At 35.5% G+C, this 20,792-nt stretch overlaps 2 protein-coding genes across 2 annotated transcripts in view; one reads left to right on the top strand and one right to left on the bottom strand.

The window, feature by feature from the left end:
• The window catches only part of LOC130232333 (E3 ubiquitin-protein ligase RNF166), a 64,056-nt gene extending 50,670 nt beyond the window's left edge, over window positions 1–13,386 (bottom strand). Inside the window, exon 1 of the mRNA XM_056462169.1 lies at window positions 13,018–13,386. Coding sequence (XP_056318144.1) covers window positions 13,018–13,187 — 170 coding nt within the window. The 5' untranslated portion in view covers window positions 13,188–13,386. The remainder of the gene's footprint in view (window positions 1–13,017) is intronic.
• Window positions 13,387–14,030: 644 nt separating this feature from the next.
• Window positions 14,031–20,792, top strand: part of ctu2 (cytosolic thiouridylase subunit 2 homolog (S. pombe)) — a 37,364-nt gene continuing 30,602 nt past the window's right edge. Inside the window, exons 1-7 of the mRNA XM_056462168.1 lie at window positions 14,031–14,078; window positions 14,170–14,258; window positions 15,362–15,436; window positions 15,532–15,610; window positions 16,660–16,719; window positions 20,127–20,187; window positions 20,283–20,392. Of these exons, the coding sequence (XP_056318143.1) occupies window positions 14,194–14,258; window positions 15,362–15,436; window positions 15,532–15,610; window positions 16,660–16,719; window positions 20,127–20,187; window positions 20,283–20,392 (450 nt within the window). The 5' untranslated portion in view covers window positions 14,031–14,078; window positions 14,170–14,193. The remainder of the gene's footprint in view (window positions 14,079–14,169; window positions 14,259–15,361; window positions 15,437–15,531; window positions 15,611–16,659; window positions 16,720–20,126; window positions 20,188–20,282; window positions 20,393–20,792) is intronic.

The following is a 20,792-nucleotide window of genomic DNA, read 5'->3' as shown; positions in this document are numbered from 1 at the left end:
CAGAGATGCTGTCTTAGAATTATTGGGATGTTTAAACTATATATTAGGACTAAACAATAAGTCAACATAAAACTGTTGTTGCAAAAGCTGCGATGGTCTTGCACATTATGCGAGGAAAGTACAGGGAGGTGATAAGCTGTAAATCTCCTACTGAATGCCAGAGGGTGCTCTCTCTTGTGAGTCACATAAAATGACCACATATGCCCTGAAGAAACCTGGGAAATATCAGTCTACTGCTGTGTCCCAATTCGCATACTATCCATCTTAAATAGTATTCGAAAATAGAATTAGTGTGTCCCAAAACATAGTACTGTATGTTGAAAAGAATATGTCAAAAGTTCCCGGATGGTTTATTATTTCTGGTAAAAATTCAAAGTGTAGAAGCGTCTATACTCTAACCACAGATATTGCCCACAATGCATGCACGTTGGTCGGGAAATTGATTAGAACTACAAATGTGGGTGAAAAGTGTAAACAAACTACAAACATGGCGGACACCTGAGACCAACCGTCAAGTAGAAAGGCTTCGGTAAAATTGTTTGAATGACTGTTAATTAATATCTAACCAACTGGAACACTGCGTTTTTAGTGTACCAAATTTTAGTGTAAAAAATTATCTGTAACAACAATGTGAACTTATATCAAGATATGTGTGGACATTAATTTCTGAATGCAAAATTACCCAAAGACCTGAGAAGATTTCTCTGCATGAAAGTTTCTTGAATGGCAGATTATCATGCTGCTGCTTCTCCAATAAGGTAGGAAATTAAATATGAAAGAAATGTGAATGATGTGTTGTGATGATTGACAGAGGACATAACTAATCAACATAACGATCTGTAGTATGTCCCAAAGCTTGCATAATCTTCTGTAACACACTGAAAAGTATATACTTTTTCTTTACAAAAAACGTGCATACTTTTAGGGCATAGTATAAGTATAATGTGAATTGAGGTGCAGCCCATGAGAAATCTTTATAGCGTAGGATAAACAAAGGATTAAACTGCTTTCATTTGATTCAATAGGAATAATAAACACATGACCATGACAACATATGGTTTATCTGTCCTTGTATTTATTTTGATAATAATGTATATAATGATTCACTGCTTATTATAATGTTATTATGAAAATTTTACATGCTTTATTGTGTGTAAGAAGACACATAATTTCTCAGAAGGACTTAATTCAAACACTTGACTGAAGCTATGGAGTGAGCTTTGTGTCAAAACGTCATTATATGGAGTATTTACACATGTTTTCAGGTTTAACATTAGCAACATTTACTACAAAAGGAAGTAGTTGAATGAGAATGATGTAAGAATCACATGAGAGTGGCAAAAAAATACCACAGTCTCGCAAAATCCTGTGCAAAGCACTGTATAAACCATTGCACGGTTAAGATATCAACATAACATAATAACTGGCTGACACATGCTTCAAATTCAGCTGAAACATCTTTCATTCTGATAGTGTTTCATTGTGACCTGAGGCCAAACCACGCTGAGCCGCAGCAGGTGTGAATGACGGAGCGTGTGTGAGAGGAAATGTCTGTGGACCATAAATCAAAAGCAGAAGATAAAACACACTCATTAATTATTTCAGCAAATCAGTTATGAGTACTAGACGAACAGAGATCGTTCACTCAAAACAGTCAGTTGCCGTTTATTCATCCTTGTATCAACTTTAAACTAAACAAAAAAAAGACCAAATCAATTCTGAAAAGGTAAACAAAAATGGCTTGAAAGCAGTTAAATCCTTAGGCATATGCCTCCTACTCTTGAGATGAGCCACAGCATTGCACATTGCATGAATCTGTTATGTGAATGTGATATATGAGTGTGGGCAGCAAAGAGAGCATCAGAGAACTCCAGCCCACATTATTCATGAAGGTGGTCAACTAGGGTTTAATCAATGTGTTACAATCTCACCTATATCTTTGGCAGGGCAATATGGTGGCGTTAGCATTGTGAGATACGGATTAGGGCAGCTTTGGCCTACTTATAAAACCCATCTAATCTGTATTCGGCAGGTGGAGCATGGAGATGCATCAGAAAATGAGGATGTAGAAAAGTGGATTCTGTGTGGCTCATATTGTCATCAGGCAAGTGCAGGTGCTTCAGAGACTATTTCCATTTTTTGTGCTGAAAAAAAAAAAACCTCACTAGAACTCAAATTTCCTACTACTTAAATGATTAGGTGGTGTACATGCTCAGAAATAAAAGTACACAAGGTGTCATTGGGGAGTTACCTCTTTAAAAGTAACCTACCGTCCATATTGATGCCTTAAAGGTACATATATAGCTCATTCATTAATTTTCCTTCGGCCAAGTCTCTATTTTGGAGGTCGTCACAGCGGCACGAACCACAAACTACTCCATGTTTTAAGGCGTATTTACTTCTGCGTCAAACGCACGCGTATGCTCCGGAATGAACCGCCAACTTATCCAGCACATGTTCTACGTAGCGGATGCCCTTCCAGCTGCAACCCATCTCTGGGAAATATCCATACACACCCATTCACACTCATACACTACGGACAATTTAGCTTACCCAATTCACCTGTACCACATGTCTTTGGACTGTGGGGGAAACCGGAGCACCCGGAGGAAACATATGCGAATGCAGGAAGGACATGCAAACTCTACACAGAAACGCCACTGACCCAGCTGAGGCTCGAACCAGCCATCTTCTTGCTGTGAGGCGACAGTACTACCTACTGCGCCACTGCGTCGCCTGCTCCAAAACAATGACATAATTTACATTTAGGAAATATAAAACTGATATGAACATGCAAATCTTGCAGTTCGTCACTTCTGCCTAACTGGGTCAACACTTTTTTGACGTCACCTCATACTTCTCATCAAATGTTGACCAATCAAATGCTCTCTAGTATCTGACATGCCCCGCCCCCTTCAAGAAGCTTTTGCTTTGATGCGCTTGAGCGCAATCACTCTCACTGGCAGAGCTGTTTTTTAAAGGAGAGGAGCTACTCTATTTCCAGACATTAAGTCAAACATTGAATACAAAAAACGCACATTTCAAAACACTTCGCGGGACCGTTAAGAGACCAATATGGAGTCTTTAGGTACAAGCATTTATTTTTTGGCTATTTTGCCTTTATTAGATAGGACAGTATTTTAGGACAGGAAGCGAAGTTGGAGAGAGAGAGGGAGGTAGGGTAGGGAAATGTCCTCGAGCCGGGATTCGAACTCGTGACGCCCTGACGTGCTACTGCACCATATGTCGACGCGCTAACCACTAGGCTATTGCGCCGACACAAGCATGTATTTTTAAAGCCAGGTGTGTTTGGTGTGTTTCACACATCACCTTTTGTTGGGCTTACATCAGAGGGAGTTTGCCCAATTCAGCATGTAAAATCAGCATTTGCCATCAGTGAAATAGATTGCTCTGATTAGCGATTCAGCTATGACTAAAAAACTGAAGAAATGAAACTAAGCAAACAAAGTCAAGAAGGTACACAAAGAAGCCTGCTGCCATTTTAAATAGCATTTCTTAAATATTTGCAAACAATATGGATCATCATACATATTTGCTGACATTTAAGTGATCCCTCTGTGGTGAATAAGAACCATAGTTTCCGCTACATTTATTCTTCCATAGCGGGGCGCCACACCAAAACTCATCCCGCCATGGCTACATTACAGCTTCTCATTCAAAACATTCAGTCGTTGTTGTTTTTTTTTAATAGCGGGTTATAATCAAACCAAAACGTATTAAAAGGTAAGTGAATTATAACTTAGTGAACTTTTCTGTAACCGTAGTAGTGCTGTACGTTTTTTGTTTACCCCTTTAAGGTGACATGCTGACTGACTGACAGGTGCGTGATGCATAAGGCTAGCAAACACCACGTAGCTTTCAGTTAAGATGAACACATAATTATACTTTATTGATAATATGGATCTGCATTCAATGACTTTTTCTTTCTGGAGTTTATAGCCATTTCTTGACTTCAGAACGCATTCAGGTCTGTAGGTCTATTGGAGACATTAATAAATATTCCTAGCAAATCTAATAACTGTTGGAGACATACTTGTTACATAAATGCACTAAACTGCACTTCAGCAGCGTTTATTTGAGAGCGCATAAGAAAATCTGCACTTGAGCAGCATATATTTGAGGGCTTGCAAGAAGTTTTGTGCACGAACAAAGGAAATCGGCACGCAAGCAAAGAGATTCTCATGCTCATATTACATTGGCGAACTTGACTTGTAATACTGGGCTCACAACATTTGTCATTGAAATAACACCATAGGTAGTTAGTAGATTGGTGTAAAAGGCCTGCCACCACAGCTGGAAAAAATCCTAGAGGAAACACTGAGACCTACAGTGAAATGGTACATAAATTCTGCTTTGTTTAAGGTTTGCATGAGTGTAGTTTTGATTTTCCTTTGTGAAATGACAATTCAGACTATCCGACACCTGTGGCACATGGGAAACACCCATACACTCTCTCATTTACACTATGGCTAATTTTAGTTAATCCAATTTAGCTATACTGCATGCCTGTGGGGGAAACTGGAGGAAACCCATACAAACATGGTGAGAACATGCATACTCCACATAAAAATGGCATATTAATGCCCAGCCAGGACTTGAACCGGTGACCTTCTTGCTGTGAGGTGGCAGCTAGATAATAAACCACAAAAAATCCTATGAACAAGTTCACCTGACACTATTCTTTTTTTAGTCCTATGTACTATATTTGATGCCTAAATTTGTGAATTTATTTTATGTGTAATTCTAAAATCCTCTGCATTCAGATTGTTTGATTTTTTTTTTTTTACATGAAGTATAATTTTACGCTGTCTACAATATTTTAACATACACACTTACTGCGTTGGGTTACTTGTAGGGTTGTGCAATTAAATCGAGCCACAATCGCGATTTGAAACGTTGCGATTAGCCAATCGCAAGAGGCTGCGATATGAAATATACATAATGTAATTTTGCCCACCCAGAGCAAATGACAATAAAACAAGCAAACAGGAAACCGCGGACAAGTGGGATGATGGCATCTGCCGCTTCAGAAGCATTAACAGATGAATTAATTTCAAAGAAAAACAGCATGTTGGTAATATGGCAATATTTTATTTTCAAAGTCACAGACACCGAACAAAAACAGCTCATTTGTAAGGGCTGTCGCAGAACTGTTTCCAATGCTTGAGGAAATACAACAATTAGCACCTAAAAAGTACCACAGGTGGCTATATGAGGAGTGTCTTGCTAAAAAGTCAACTAAAAGTATTGACCGTGACACTCAATCTAGTAGCAAGCAACAACAAAGTACAATTTCAGAGTTGTTTGCAGCCGTTACACCATATGAAAAAAACATCACAAATGCACCAGGAGATAACCAACGCCATAACTCACTACTTAAAATTAGTGTTTAATTTCTAAATATTTATATATAAATTTGAATAAAAGTTGGAGTTGGAATATCTTTTCAGTTCCTTTTTTAAACTATCACTAACTGCATTTTAACAGTAAGAAGCTCTACGATACAGAATATTGAGCTGAAGTTACTTGATTATACTTAGTTAATTGATTGGGGTAAAATATGTAAAAAGTATTTGAGTGGCAGATCACATGCTAAATCAGGCTTTTAGGTCTACTTGATTATCCTATATTTCATTTTTATGACAAATTATATTGAAATGTATCAAATATATATCAGGCTTCTGAAGAATCTGTTAGTTTTTTCAATAATAATTGTATTGCATTTATTTTTCCCCGTGCGTGCACGCACACACGCACGCACGCACAAAAACTACCACAGTGGTTTGACCATAAAACCAAGCCTTTAAAATTTGTATCTCACATTACTAGATGATGAAGACTAAAACCTAAAATTAGCTAAATCTGTATTATTCATGCCATAATTAATAACTGGGTTTAGACTTCATCCTGAAGTAGCTTTATCTTTTGTATTTCATTTTTATCTATCTATTGTGTTGTTTCATTTCTGATCAAGTCATTTAAGCCAACGAGCATTCCGTATAACACATTTACTTTTATGGTTCTAAATGAATCAGGCTCTTTGAAGGAATTGTTTGAATGTTTTACTTAATTGCTAAAAGGTCTGCACAATATTGGAAAAATCTGACATTGTGATATTTTGTATTTCTGCAATATACATTGTGATGTGAATTTGGCTTTATTTGGAAAGAATTCTTCATTTTAGATGTATTAGGGTGATTTTGTAGGGGAGTGAATCTTGAATAATATTTAACAAATACCTTACAAGCATGGATAAATACAATATAGCAAAAATAAATGTAGGGTGTCACGGTGGCGCAATTGGTAGCAAGATCACCTCACAGCAAGTAGGTCGCTGGTTCGAGCCTTGGCTGGATCAATTGGCATTTCTGTGTGGAGTTTGCATGTTCTCCTCGTGTTCACGTGAGTGTCCTACAGTTTCCCCCTCAGTCCAAAAGACATGCGCTATAGGTGAATTAGGTAGGCTAAATTGTCCATAGTGTATAGGTGTTACCCAGTACTGGGTTGCAGCTGGAAGGGCATCCGCTGGGTAAAAACATGTGAAGGATAAGTTGAGGGTTCATTCCGCTGTGGCGACTCCATATTAATAAAGCCGTAAAGAAAATGACTGAATTAATAAAATCTATATATAATAAAATAGTTTTCTGGAGTCTAACAGTATTCAGGTACAGATATTGAATACTCAACAATGCATAGTCTTTATTGTATATAATGTAATCTTTATTAAAGTTACAAGCGTTATCATTTCTGGTGGCCGGATGTTTTAAACTGTGAAATGTTAAAAATGTTCACACAGTCACAGGTCTTTAAGGGATAGTTCACACAAAAATGAAAATTTAATCACTATTTACTCAACCTTCACCTGTTTCAATTGTTTATGAGTTATTAAAAATAGCTTCTTTTTGTGTTCAACATAAAAAAAGCTCATAATCATTTGAAACAAGTAAAGGGTGACATGAAAATAAAGTTATAGTAAGTAAAGTAAATTTTGGGTGAACTATCCCTTAAAAAATGCAGATGATAAACTTTACTCCATTATTATTCAAACTCTGCACTTATTGTAATCAACTATAATCTCAAGTTAACATTGCATATCCTGCGATGTTACTTTTGCGGTTGCACACATTGTGATATCGATGCTGAAACAATATATTGCACAGCCATAATCGCTGAATTAAATCAGTAAATGAAAGCAAATACTCGCTGCCACCTTCTGGTTGTTTAAGCGTTATATTTATATACCTATTAAGGCTGATTTATACTTCTGCATTGAGTAATCGCCATGACCCATGCCTTGCGTGTAGTCGTGCATTCATACTTCTGAGTGCTGTTTGTGTCCCTCTGCAATAACACTTCCGAAACATTAGCTGGCGGTGGGTTTTTATATTCCTCTCTCTCGAGTTTCTTCGCAGGTGTTTTATTTTTCCTGAACGCTACCTTAATGTAAGTAGCTAAAACTCACTCATTCAGAGGCGGGAAGTGGCGGACGTGCCACAACTTAAATCATAAGGCAAACACAAAACAAAAGTTCCCATCTGGAGCTCCTTCACAGGACTCGACACTTGTAAACACTCGCTCCATCGGGCTCGCAGCTCTCAGCACCACCCACATTTGTCACCGCTACCAAGCCTGGCTGGTCAGCTTGCACTAAGTTTCGTTGCGACATATAGTTCAATTTTTTGAGAGGTGCATGTCAGCGCTAGCCATGTAAAGGTACCAGCATAAATACATAATTTTTGGGATTAATTAAAGAAAAAAACAAAAATACTGAGTAATATTATTATAGTAATAATAATTGTCAATACACATATCTGCATTAACTCACAATAATTTTATATATCAGGCTTTCCCAATTTAAGAATCAGTTATCAAGACAAAAAACAATCCCTCAGGTTTACAGCAGCTGTGAGAAGGTTACAGTGTTTCCCTCATCAAAAATTCATTTTTTTCCTGAAAGGGCAGTAAAAGGGCAAGGGCAGTCCCTGGGTGTTTCAGCATCAACGAGTCGGTGATTACCATTCACCTCCCAGTCATGCTTTATTCAGACATCCTGGTGAAAAAGTATCCATGTTTAGCCAAACTGACTCTTTACAAAATAAAAGTACACCAAAAACTTGCACTACACTCTCAGAAATAAAGGTACGCGAGCTGTCACTGGGGTGGTACCTCTTCAAATGGTACAAATTTGTACTTAAAGGGTCAATATTGACACCTCAAAAGTATATATTAGTACCTAAAAATTTAAGAGGAACCCTTTTGTACTTGTTAGGTAAAAATATGTACCCCTGAGGTATTAATTTGGACTTTTTAGGTACAAATTTGTGCCTTTTGAAAAGGTACCACCCCAGTGACAACTCGTGTACATATATTTCTGAGAGAAAGCATATAATTTAAAATACGTAATATATAAATATTAGATTAGATTCAAATTTATTGTCATTACACATGCACAAGTACAGGGTAACGGAATGCAGTTTAGGTCTAACCAGGAGTGCAATAGCAGCAGGATATAGGTATAAGTTATAAAGTGCAATTATAGAAAAACTGTGGGTAATATTTACAGATGGATGTACTATGAACAATATATATAGGTTGTATTAGCTATGAACAGAGATTAACAATAGATGAATAGATGTACAGGTTGCTATTAATAATCAGAGGTATGCAGATAGATGTGAACATACAGTGACAGCTCGATTTCTGAGAGTGTAAAACAAGCGGAATGAATATAATCCATTGCTCTAAATTAGGACCGCACAATATATTGTTTCAGTATTGATATTGCAATGTGCAAATCCACAATAATCCCATCGCAACATCTGTAATAACAGTTCTGTTATAGTATGTTCATCTTTTTTATTTTGACCAGGAACCACTTTGTGCAGTCATTGTGACATATTTAACCTTAATGAAGCGAAAGTTTTTCATTTGCTTTATTTTTAAGCCTATGACTACGATTTTAAGTGCATTAAAGACATTTGTGTATGATAAATTATAAAACATTTGTAGTTTTAACTAAGCTTAATTCTGCTTGCTGTTTATGCAATAAAAAATGGTGTTCATTCTTTACATTTGATTTTTGAATTTCTGTACCCAAATACTGTTAGACTTAACAAAAAACTATAAAACACTGTCTGTTTCATCCTACAAAGTCATCTTAATCAATGTAAAATTATGAATTATTTTCAAAATGATCTACTGAAGTCATCTTGTGAAATTAGATTCATATCACAACATATATCGCAGATAAAGCATTGCAATTTAATTTTCTTGCAATATCATGCAGCTATACTCTATACTCTTATTATCTCCATTAGCTGTCTTTTGAGAGATGGCATTAAAATTCATAGTTTTATGTTGAAAGCACAGCAATTTTATGCTGAGCAAAACAGTGCAGTGCAGTGCAGTAGACCTATGGAAATACTGATTGATTGAACAAAGAAATGCATCATATTTGATAAACATATTCAGCATGGTTTTTAGTAATGCAAAATTTTAACAAGGTTTTATTCATTTTGATCATTTACAGTCCTTAATATATCAAATATGATACAGTAGACTTTATAGGTATAATATGTAAACACTTACGTTTCTCTCTTTGAATCTCTCAGTGTTATAAATAAGACCAATGGATCTTGGTTCAAATTATAATGAATAAGATGTGTAACTTTGAGTATATTTTCATTGCAAAACCACACAATGGCACAAATTTTGCTGCAAATTTTGAAGAAGAAAAAATAGACAGAGAAATCAGTCATTTTAGTTCACAAGAAATCAGAAATATTTCCTGCGAAATATACTTCATGAACAGCACCATTATGAACTTGCTATTGAGAAATATCTTTTAACTTTAAAGTTGCTACAATATTTTAATGATAAAATAGACAAAGGATTGCTGACAACACCTTCCTGAGTTTATGTATGTGTCTGTGTTTGCACAAATGTGTATCTGTACTGTTTGTGTTTGTTTGGGAGAGAAAATGAAAGCAAGTATCACTCCAAAAATCATTTTTTCTGGTTGTTCAAACTACTTATTTAAAATGAGCTGAATCAACACAGTTATTGAGCTTTTTTTTTTGTTCAATTTACTTAAATTTGCAAAAACAATTAAGTTAACTTAATCGATTTGTCTTGGGACAACTTGAATGAATTGTGTGGAACCCTGCATTTTTTACAGTATAAACCTATATAGACATTAGACTTACATTTCAATATACCATGATAATGAACATACACAATACAGATATCGTGGTCACTTCAAAGTACTGTGAATAATTATTAAATATATAAACTTTAAGAGTTCTGTTTAGGAAAATTCAGATTGTTGTATTGGCAGTGGTTGTTTAACACAGCACCAGATGCTAGATACAACAATAGATGATGGATTTTCACATGTTAATCTGGGCTAAAACACTGGAGGTCCTGTGACTAATTATAGGCCTTTTGTTCATTAACTTTGCATATTGTTTATCAGTAACAGCAGTTAATTTAACCAAAGTCAATGTAATGACAGCTACAAAAGCATTTATTAATGTTAGGTGACGTTTACTTCTTAGTAAATGCCTAATAACCCTCAAAATCCAAAAGGTTATTCATTCATTTTCTTTTTGGCTTAGTTCCTTTATTATTTAGGGGTCGCCACAGAGGAATGAACCGCCAACTTTTCCAGCATGTTTTACTTAGCGGATGCCCTTCCAGCTGCAACCCATCACTGGGAAACACCCATACACTCTCATTCACACACATACACTACAGCCAATTTAGCTTACCCAATTCACCTAGGCCGCATGTCGACTGTGGGGGAAACTGGAGGACCTGGAGGAAACCCACGCTAACATGGGGAGAACATGCAAACTCCACACAGAAATGCCAACTGACCCAGCGACCTTCTTGCTGTGAGGCGACAGCGCTACCCACTGCGCCACCCAAATCCAAAAGTTGCAATCATTTTATTAAATTAAGTTAATAACTAACAAAAAGAAATTGTATTTGAGCAATTCCAGCGTTATGGATGTGACATTTGCAGTAAAATCTCAAAACATAAATTGACAGAGGAAATATATGTTAACGTTATATTGAAACATCTCTTTATATTTTTCAAAACAACTAGCCACATAGTTGTGGGAGCAGAAAAAAATGTAAACGTTTTTTAAATATTTTAAATGAGGAAAATAAGCATGCATTATGGATGTGACAAAAAGTCTGCAAGTTTACAGTAGACAACATACTATGTAGAAATTCTGTGAATTAAACTGCACAACAAGAAACGATGCTAATCAGGATTAGAGTTAGCTCGCTATAGAACAAAAATAAAATATTGATTATATTTGATTTGACATTTTTTGCATTTATGAGTAAAAAGCTTCGTTATAGATGTGACAGATGTGAAATTGCCACTTGTTTGACTTTGGTAAATCAAATATACTTGTTTGAAAGCACCGACAGAGACATTTTTGAGTATTTTTAAAGCACTGTAAAATAGAAGCCTACACAAAAAAATGCAGAAACTGTTTTGCTATTTTGGTGAAAACTTAATTTTTTTTCATGGCAAGGTTGACATTTGCATAGAATTGCTCGTTTACTTTATCATCCTTTTGCAATTGAAATCATTTAAAACATTTATTTACTCTGAACATGTATATACAATAAATCAGTGCTCTAGTATAAGCATTTGTGTTATTATACCTCTTAAAGCAATCTTTTTTGCAACTTAGGTCAATATTGTGATAATACAGTATATCGTGATAAAAACTTCAGCAATTAATCGCAACATAGATGGATGGATGGATGAATGGATAGATTATAGGACCTGCAAGTAAATAACAGCAAAAAGTGATATGAAGACTGTAATTCAGTCAAGACCTCAGTCTGGAACTACTTTAACTGTCTCTAAAACAGTTGCACACATTATCACACTCATCAACTAATCAGAATATTAAAAAAATGTATTAATTCAACAGCACTATAGTGTTAGATATTGAATTATGCAGGCTACACCGCTTTTTGACATCTGTCAAAATGAGGCAGATGACAGAATCCGCTTTCACTGAATGTTTTAATGAATCATTTCAGGAACCTATTCAGGGATTCATTTCACAACTCCGGTTTGAGGAGAGGTGGGGGTGGGCTGTATTTATGTCAGGTAGTTTCCCTGGCATGATTATTTCTGCTTCTTCAAAACACCCGTGCTTTGTTCAGTCTCCTCATGATGTTACCACAAAAATAAAAAAAGCATCTCTATATCAACCCAATATGAATTACTACTGTTATGTTAATGTAGCAATCCCGTGTTCTCAGATAAACTCACAAGCATTTAAGCACACATCGTCAATTATCAGTAGATAATCACTCGGTTCAGACAAATCGTATGTAGGACTGCTTTAAATGAAGCAAAAAGCCGCCATCAGTATGAAATATCGCTCGCAGCTTTGCTTTGTTCTCTGCTGCGCATCACCCAGATGGGAAGTGAAAGTCTTATTACCTCAACTGTTACGGATGTTATGTGTTTATATTTTCTCGAGACGGTTTAGAAATTTGCAAGCTCATGAAATCCATGAAGACATTAAAAACAATGCCAATGTTGAGCATCCTTTTCACGTCCCAAAGCTGACAAAGAAACATGATGTTGGAGTCGAGCAAGCACAAAGGGATGCGAACAGTATTTCGTCTTTAATGAGTGACATTAACGTATTAAATTCTAATTTAATAACAACAAATTAAAGACAAATTGGAGGTGTCTGTGATTGTGTGCACTGTAATGCACGACCTATAACAATATTGTCTGTAAAAACGGGTTATATTGTTAAATATTTTGACAATAAACGCACGTACTGTAAAAGGTAAACACATACACACATATATTCATACATATATACATACATACATACATACATATACATATATGGCAATGCCAACGCGACCACTTCAGAATTGATGTTTTGTCTGTAAATCAACAAAGCCACTCAATGGAAATGTGCAAAAGGCCACCATACTCACGTATGGGCGCAGCTTGCGATGCTGACAGGTTTGTGGTAGACCTCCAGACAGATGGGACAGGAAAACTGGCTCTCCAGGCTTTCCCCAGGTGCGGCTGCTGCGGCTCCATTTTGCTGCTGATGCTGCCTGAGCTGAGCAGCGGACACAAAACTGCGGAACATCGCCATCATGCACACGGACCGCAGGACGAACCACTAATACCGCCGATGCAAATAGATTTCCGTGGTTTTAACGAATGTCTCACCGGGAAAAAATGATTTATTCGACATTAGACTCCGCATCTGCAATCTCTAACAGTGTTAACCAAGGAGGACACGCCGTTGTTCCAAAGAAGTAAACATTACATGGTAGCTTTAACGAAACGGTCTCGATCGGATTAGGTGAGAAAAATGATGGGAGTTGTAGTTTTAACAGCGATCATTTTCGTATAGCCACTGTTTAAACGTACTACATTTCCCAGACATTGCAACCATAACAATTCCATAGAGCATAGATAGATGGCGTCAAAGTGAACGTAGAAAATGTAACAAATAAGGACCAAAACTGGTAATAAGAAAAAAGGAATATACATTTTTATAGATTAGGAAATAATTTTAACGTTTAGATATTTATTATTTTTATTTATATTAATGAAAATAAAACTTTTTTTGCGATACGAGTCGGTTCATAGAAATGCATACAAAACATAAACAAAAAATTATACGATCTTTAAAAAGTGATGCGAGGGATGAACAGTTTCGTGTCAATACAGAAATATGTAGAAAGAAACTGTTAGGAAAAGGGGGCGGTGGGGGTGACAACAACAACACGAGAAAGCAGAAACAGCTCAGCATGATGGTTAACGTCTCTGTGAAATAGCACGGGATTTCTTTTAGCCCATTTTTGCATGATAAAATGTATACATATATAACCCATAATAACACCGGAATTAAACAGTTTAATGCCAGACACTGGGCTAATAACAAGCGACGCAATCGTGTGGGCGTGGCTACGTTGCGTCATCAAAAGGAGTCAGAAAAACATATCACCAACAGCTCACACGTGAAAACAAGCCCATTCCAGTATGTGTTATTTTAACGATTCTATATAATAATGTCCTGATTCGACTTATCGCTAAACGAGCTGAATTACGTCGTGTTGTTTTGTATTCAGTTAGTTTTTGAATTGGAAGCTGCCATGTGTCAAGTTGAAGAGGACTATAATGGTCTGGAATGTAACCAGGAGAAGATCCCTGTGCCGGGGTAAGTTTGAACAACTGCTCATTGACAGGTTTAAGAAATGTTTTGGGCAATATAGTGGTGATTTAACCGTATTTTTTAGAAGTGCCGATTTGACATCATAACATTTTATCAGTGGTATTTTCTACCAGAAACGTAAATTATCTCTCTAAAATTAAAACAAAAATACAGATAATAAAAAGCATTTCAAACCAAAAATTTCTATAAAGAACTGATGGTTGATTTCTGTGAGTAGTTCTGTAAAGGAACATGTCATTCATTTGGTTGTCAGATTTTTTTTCCTTTATTAAAAACACTATACAAATGTACAAACCCTGTTATGGTCTATGTCCTCAGCCCAGTCGAACGAAACGACAGCTTTAATAGTTTAGTTATGCTAAAACTGAAGAGTTCAGATGCAAAAACCTCTAAATGTCTGAAACGTTTTTCTAAAATGACAATTTTTGTCAGCTTCCTGTGTTTATGTTCAGTTATTTCACCTTAAAGGCAAAAAAATAACTTATTTGTCACTATAAAAGTAATATTAATGAGCTTACACACAGAAGTCAGAGAAAAATGCTAACTTTGAAAGAAAATTTCAGATGGCTTTTAGAGGTTTTTGCATCTAAACTCTTCAACTGTTTAGAAAATAAACCCTTCAAAAATAGAAAGTTTAAGTTGTAATCATTTACATCAGTTGATAAAAACATGAAATTATAAATAAGTTCTACAAATATATAATGTCAGTTCTGTCACATTTGCATTAAATTTAACATAAAATGCGTGGAAGTGACATCAATTGATGGAGGAGAAGCTGACAGTGATCAAGGTTGCCTTCTATCATTGAATTGTGTGATTTTTATACATGTTTTGTATGATTTTTTTTTTTGAGGACGTCAAGCTTAAAGGTCAGGCCCTATCACATTTTTTTGTAAATGAAAATGGACATTTCAGGTAGAATGTCCCCAGTAATTTTTTTATGTGCTTGTTGTTCATTAGTACAATATTTATATGTACGGCGTATATCCATATTCATGTACACTAATTGAAAAGAATTCTGTATCTCATTAACAAAATGGCACAATCCGTTAGACACAAACTGTTTTATGTTTGACCTCTTTTCCCAGACTTAACAGAAAGTGTATGAAATGTAAGGAGGGAACTGCTGTGCTCATCATTCGTGTCAGTGATGCATTTTGCAGGTAAGCCATTTATTTCCTTTATCAATCTGTCACTTATACTTTATTATGTGATAAATGTGCAGTGTTGTCAAAATCAGCATTTATCGTTTGAATAGGTCCTGCTTCAAGGAGTACTTCATACACAAATTTCGGGCGATGCTTGGAAAGAATCGTGTCATCTTCCCCCAGGAGAAGGTACATTAACAACTATGAATATAAATATAGTATGTCTTTTGAGAATTTAGATTTAAAGGAATTTAAATAAACATCCCCATAGTCATGGTAAATGTTAAATATTTGTTCAGATTTGGATTGTTTGGAGCCATCCTTGATGGCACACATACAATGCTGAGACTAGAATATGTTGTTAAGATGTTTATGTGTGTAATATTTAGTATATTTTTTAAAGATATTTGTAAATGTGTGCTAACTGGAATAGTGATATTCAATTAGTTATATTCCAATAATTGAACAAATCACACAGTTATACAAATAAAAAATACCAATATAAATCATTGCATTGTTAAAAATAATGGATAAAAGTGTCATGGGCGACGCAGTGGCGCAGTAGGTAGTGCTGTCGGCTGTCGGCCTCGGCTGGGTCAGTTGGCGTTTCTGTGTGGAGTTTGCATGTTCTTCCTGTGTTCACGTGGGTTTCCTCCAGGTGCTCCGGTTTCCCCCACAGTCCAAAGACATGCGGTACAGGTGAATTGGGTATGCTAAATTGTCCATAGTGTATGGATGTTTCCCGGAGATGGGTTGCAGCTGGAAGGGCATCCGCTGCGTAAGATAGATGCTGGATAAGTTGGCAGTTCATTCCGCTGTGGCGACCCCAGATTAATAAAGGGACTAAGCCGAAAAGAAAATGAATGAATGAATGAATGAATGAATGAATAAAAGTGTCATACATATTAGGGCTGCGCAATATATCATATCGTTTATAATTTGCTTGTGTTTTTAAATAATTGAAGCAAATTCAAATGATCTGGGGACAAGAAATTATAACAATTGCTCTATTAAATATTGATTGTAAAAGATGAAGACTGTTTTTTTACCTTTAATTGTTCGATTTCTAATTCTGATGACTGTTATCAATGTTTATTTCATTTGCTCACAATGTATCTTTGCTTTATTGTATTTATCTTCTTGTAATTTTTTATTTTATTATTATATTTAATGCAGATGGACTCCTCTACTAACCTTTTTAATTGAAATTATATCAATTATCTGACTGTTTCTCTTAGGTTCTTCTTGCTGTTTCTGGAGGTGCAGCCTCTTGCACAATGCTTTCACAAGTTCAAGAGGTAAACACCATGTTTTACATCAGGAATAAATGACAACTGGCCATTGAGCTATAAAAAACAATACTTACCTGAGGTGGTGATGCGACCATGCCATGAAAGACACTGTTTAGATTTTATATTTCAAGGCATTTTGCTCTGCTTTTTCCTGAAAATAACGGCACACCTTATAACATTTTGTTTTGTGATAACAGAGATGAAATTTAGACATATACATTATGAAACTGAACTAATAAAAAAAAAGACAAAATCACTTATAACAACTTGAAAAGCTGAGAAAAGAGCACAATGCTGCAAATAAAGTGGCATTAAAATGACCATCCTGTATGTTTACCTGTGTATTTTTTTTCTGTTGAACACAAAAAAAAAGATATTTTGAAGATTGTTAGAAATTCGTAACCATTGACTACTCTATAGTAGAAAAAACAAACACAAACAGGTTTGTTTCCAGTTAGTAAAGGTGAGTAAATCAATAGAATTTTTTAGGTAAACTGCCTTCTATTAGTGGTGAAACAGGACAAAAACTAGTTTCTGCACATGTGCATGTTTCTTTGTGAGTGTCTGTACTATACTTGTTTGCATAGAGATAGTTAATCATTTTGTATCCTATTGTTTGTTACATTTGCTTAGTCAGTGTTTTTTTATTATGTTGCTATTGTAGGCTGTATGGACTTTAATACTGTAACTGGAATAATTTATTATGGAACTGTAATATGGTTAAATTCTGTCTGAAAGGACTTTAGCTGCACACTTTAAATTAAAATGAATTGAATTTTATTTGAAAGATTTTAAACAAACTGTACAAGATACAAGTGAAACATTTTGAAATAAAACCATCAAGGATAAAAACCCAATAAAGCCCTGGGCTTGCTGCCTCGCAGTTAAAAAACAAATTATTGCTGCAAAGTACTGTTAATGCATAAAACAAACAGTACCTCCACATTTTAAAACAGGAACAAAATGATTCATAATACATACTATAAAAAAATCAAAACATTATCATCTACCATGCAAACTAACTATCATACTCAAACAACCATCTTTTGATAGCTTTTTTGAACCTCCGTAAGTGTTTTATTTCCTTGATCGATTTTGGTCATTTGTTCCACATGTTTGCACTGGTGTATAAAAACATATTTTTCCCCACTACACTTCTGAATTTGAATAAACAAATATTAAAATCCCAACCCCTAGTACTATATGAATGCTGTTGCCTCACCATTTGAAAATAGTTCACAAATAACTAGAACCACATCATTAAACATTTTACGTACCATTCCCAAGTTAAAAAAAAACACATTCTTTTATTAACAGTTAACATACCTAATTCTTTAAAAAGCTCTTTGTGCAAATGTGCTTTTGGTTGATTTTTTTCAAAATATTTGTTCCTATTTATTTTGTGCCTTTTGAATTTTTTCCTTCATACTCAGTGAGCAAATACTATACCAAAATGAAGTAGCATGATCAAAATAGCGTTGAATCAAAGCTCCTGCCAATAATTTTAAAAAATGACCATCCACCAGATCAGCTTGCCTTGCTAAGAACCAAATTTTTTATGTTTTTCTAAATGTCAATGCAAACCTCTGAATGTTCATCAGCCAATCTAAATCAAACATTCAGAAGCACTGCAGTATATTCAGTAATATCCTAAACAATATTGCAGTATATTCAGTAATATTGTTTTTGTGATACAAAATGTGAATCGAACTATTGAAGAATGACAGTAACTTTGTCCATACTGCAACTAGGATAATAAATGCACAGAGCAGCAGTTTCTTATTTTTCCCCCTAGCAGTTTATCAATAAAATTGTTCATAGCCAATCCAAATTTGCCTGACTTAAAATTTGAACATTTAAAATAGCAGATGGCAAAACTGAGTTTTTTTTTCTTTCACTTTTGTTTTTACAGTGTAATTTTAATTACAAACAACCATAATTTTAATTACACTGTAAAAACAAAAGCGATTAGTTAGACTTAAAAAGTCAATAAACCCATTGTAACTTGGAACCGTTAAGCTGACTTATCTTAACCACTTTATTAGGTATACCTGTCCAATCAGCCAATCACATGGCAGCAACTCAATGAATTTAGGCATGTAGACATGGTCAAGACGATCTGCTGCAGTTCAAATCGAGCATCAGAATGGGGAAGAAAGGTGATTTAAATGACTTTAAACGTGACATCGTTGTTGGTGCCAGACGGGCTGGTCTGAGTATTTTAGAAACTGCTGATCTACAGGGATTTTCACATACAACCATCTATAGGGTTTATAGAGAATGGTCCGAGAAAGAGAAAATATCCAGTAAATGGCAGTTCTGTGGTCACAAATGCCTTGTTGATGTCAGAGAAGAATGGCCAGACTGGTTAAAGCTGATAGAAAAGCATCAGTAAATCAAGTAATTACTCAATACAACCAAGATATGCAGAAGAGCATCTCTGAATGCACAACACGTCCAACCTTGCGGTGGATGGGCTACAGCAGCAGAAGACCACACAGAGTGCCACTCCTGTCAGCTACAATTCACACAGGCTCACCAAAATTGGACAAAAGAAGATTGAAAAAACGTTGCCTGGTCTGATAAGTCTCTATTTCTGCTGAGACATTCGGATATGGTCAGAATTTGCCATCAACAACATGAAAGCATGGATCCATCCTGCCTTGTATCAACAGTTCAGGCTGCTGGTGGTGGTGTAATGGTGTGGGGGATATATTTTTGTCACACTTTGGGCCCATTAATACCATTGAGCTTCGTGTCAACACCGCAGCCTACCTGAGTATTGTTGCACAGTGAATTCATCTTCTGATGGCTACTTCCAGCAGGATAACATGCCATGTAATAAAGCGTGAATCATCTCAGACTGGTTTCTGAAACATGACAATGAGTTTACGGTACTCAACTGGCCTCCACAGTCACCAGTTCTCAATCCAATAGAGCACCTTTGAGATGTGGTGGAAGGGGAGATTCGCATCATGGATGTGCAGCCGACAAATCTGCAGCAATTGCATGATGCTGTCATGCCAATATGGACCAAAATCTCAGAGAAATATTTCCAATAGCTCGTTGAATCTATGCCATAAAGGGTTAAGGTAGTTCTGAAGGCAAAAGTGGGTCCAACCTGTTTAATTTTAAGACAGCATATTTATTCCCTTTAAGTTAAGCTAAAAGTAAAGTCAACTAAAACTCTTTAAAAGCAATGTTTTTTAACTTTGTTTTTTAAATAGTCAATTTATCGCTTTTTACAGTGTATGCATTGATATTGACAATATAGCTGTGTGTCTTTGCAGTCATTCTGGATGTAAACAGGCATTTACAGCTGAAGTGTAATTTCTTTCATTGTTATTTTCTACTTTAATTAATGTGCTGCATAAAGTTCTGTAAGTAAATGTGACTATGCTTTTGATTTTTAGGGGCTGAGTCGAGATGCTCCCAAAAAACTAAGGTTTATGCCTGGAATCCTATACATTGATGGTAAATTTCTTTTAGTTCGACATAAAGGACATTGTTTTTGTATTTTGAGCTTGTAGTTGGCATTTTAAAAAGGATTTGATGATGTTATTTGTTAGATGGCGGAGCTTGTGGGCGAAGTGAAGATGAGCGGCAGGCTTCCATATCTCAGCTGAAAAACATCTTCACACAGACTGGCTTCCCCTACTTTATAGTTCCTTTAGAGAAGGTAAACGACCTGAAACCCAACACATTAACAGCCTTTCAGTGTGTCTTTCCTCTGTGTACTAATTAAAATCAAATTAACAGTAGAGACTTGACTTGCACTGCAAAAAATGCCTTTCTTAATTAGTTTTGTCATGTTTTTAGTCCAAAAATCCCAAAATAAATACTTAACATTTTCTAGACAAGTAAACATGTTATTTTATTTTTCAAAATGATAAGTTAATGAAGTTTAAAAGCGAGTTTATTAAAACAAACAAAATAATCTATCAGTGGTGTAAGTACAATTATTTTTTTTTAAAGGAAATTAGTTTATTTTACTTGCCCCATAGGCAGATTATTTTACTTGTTTTAATAAAAAACTCACTTAATTTTGACTTTTTTTTTAATTTCTGAAAACAAATCAA

Source organism: Danio aesculapii, chromosome 7 (genome assembly GCF_903798145.1).
Source record: "Danio aesculapii chromosome 7, fDanAes4.1, whole genome shotgun sequence".
Classification (NCBI taxonomy): domain Eukaryota; kingdom Metazoa; phylum Chordata; class Actinopteri; order Cypriniformes; family Danionidae; genus Danio; species Danio aesculapii.
The sequence above is the reverse complement of the archived record's forward strand: the minus strand, read 5'-3'. Positions and strand labels throughout refer to the sequence as shown.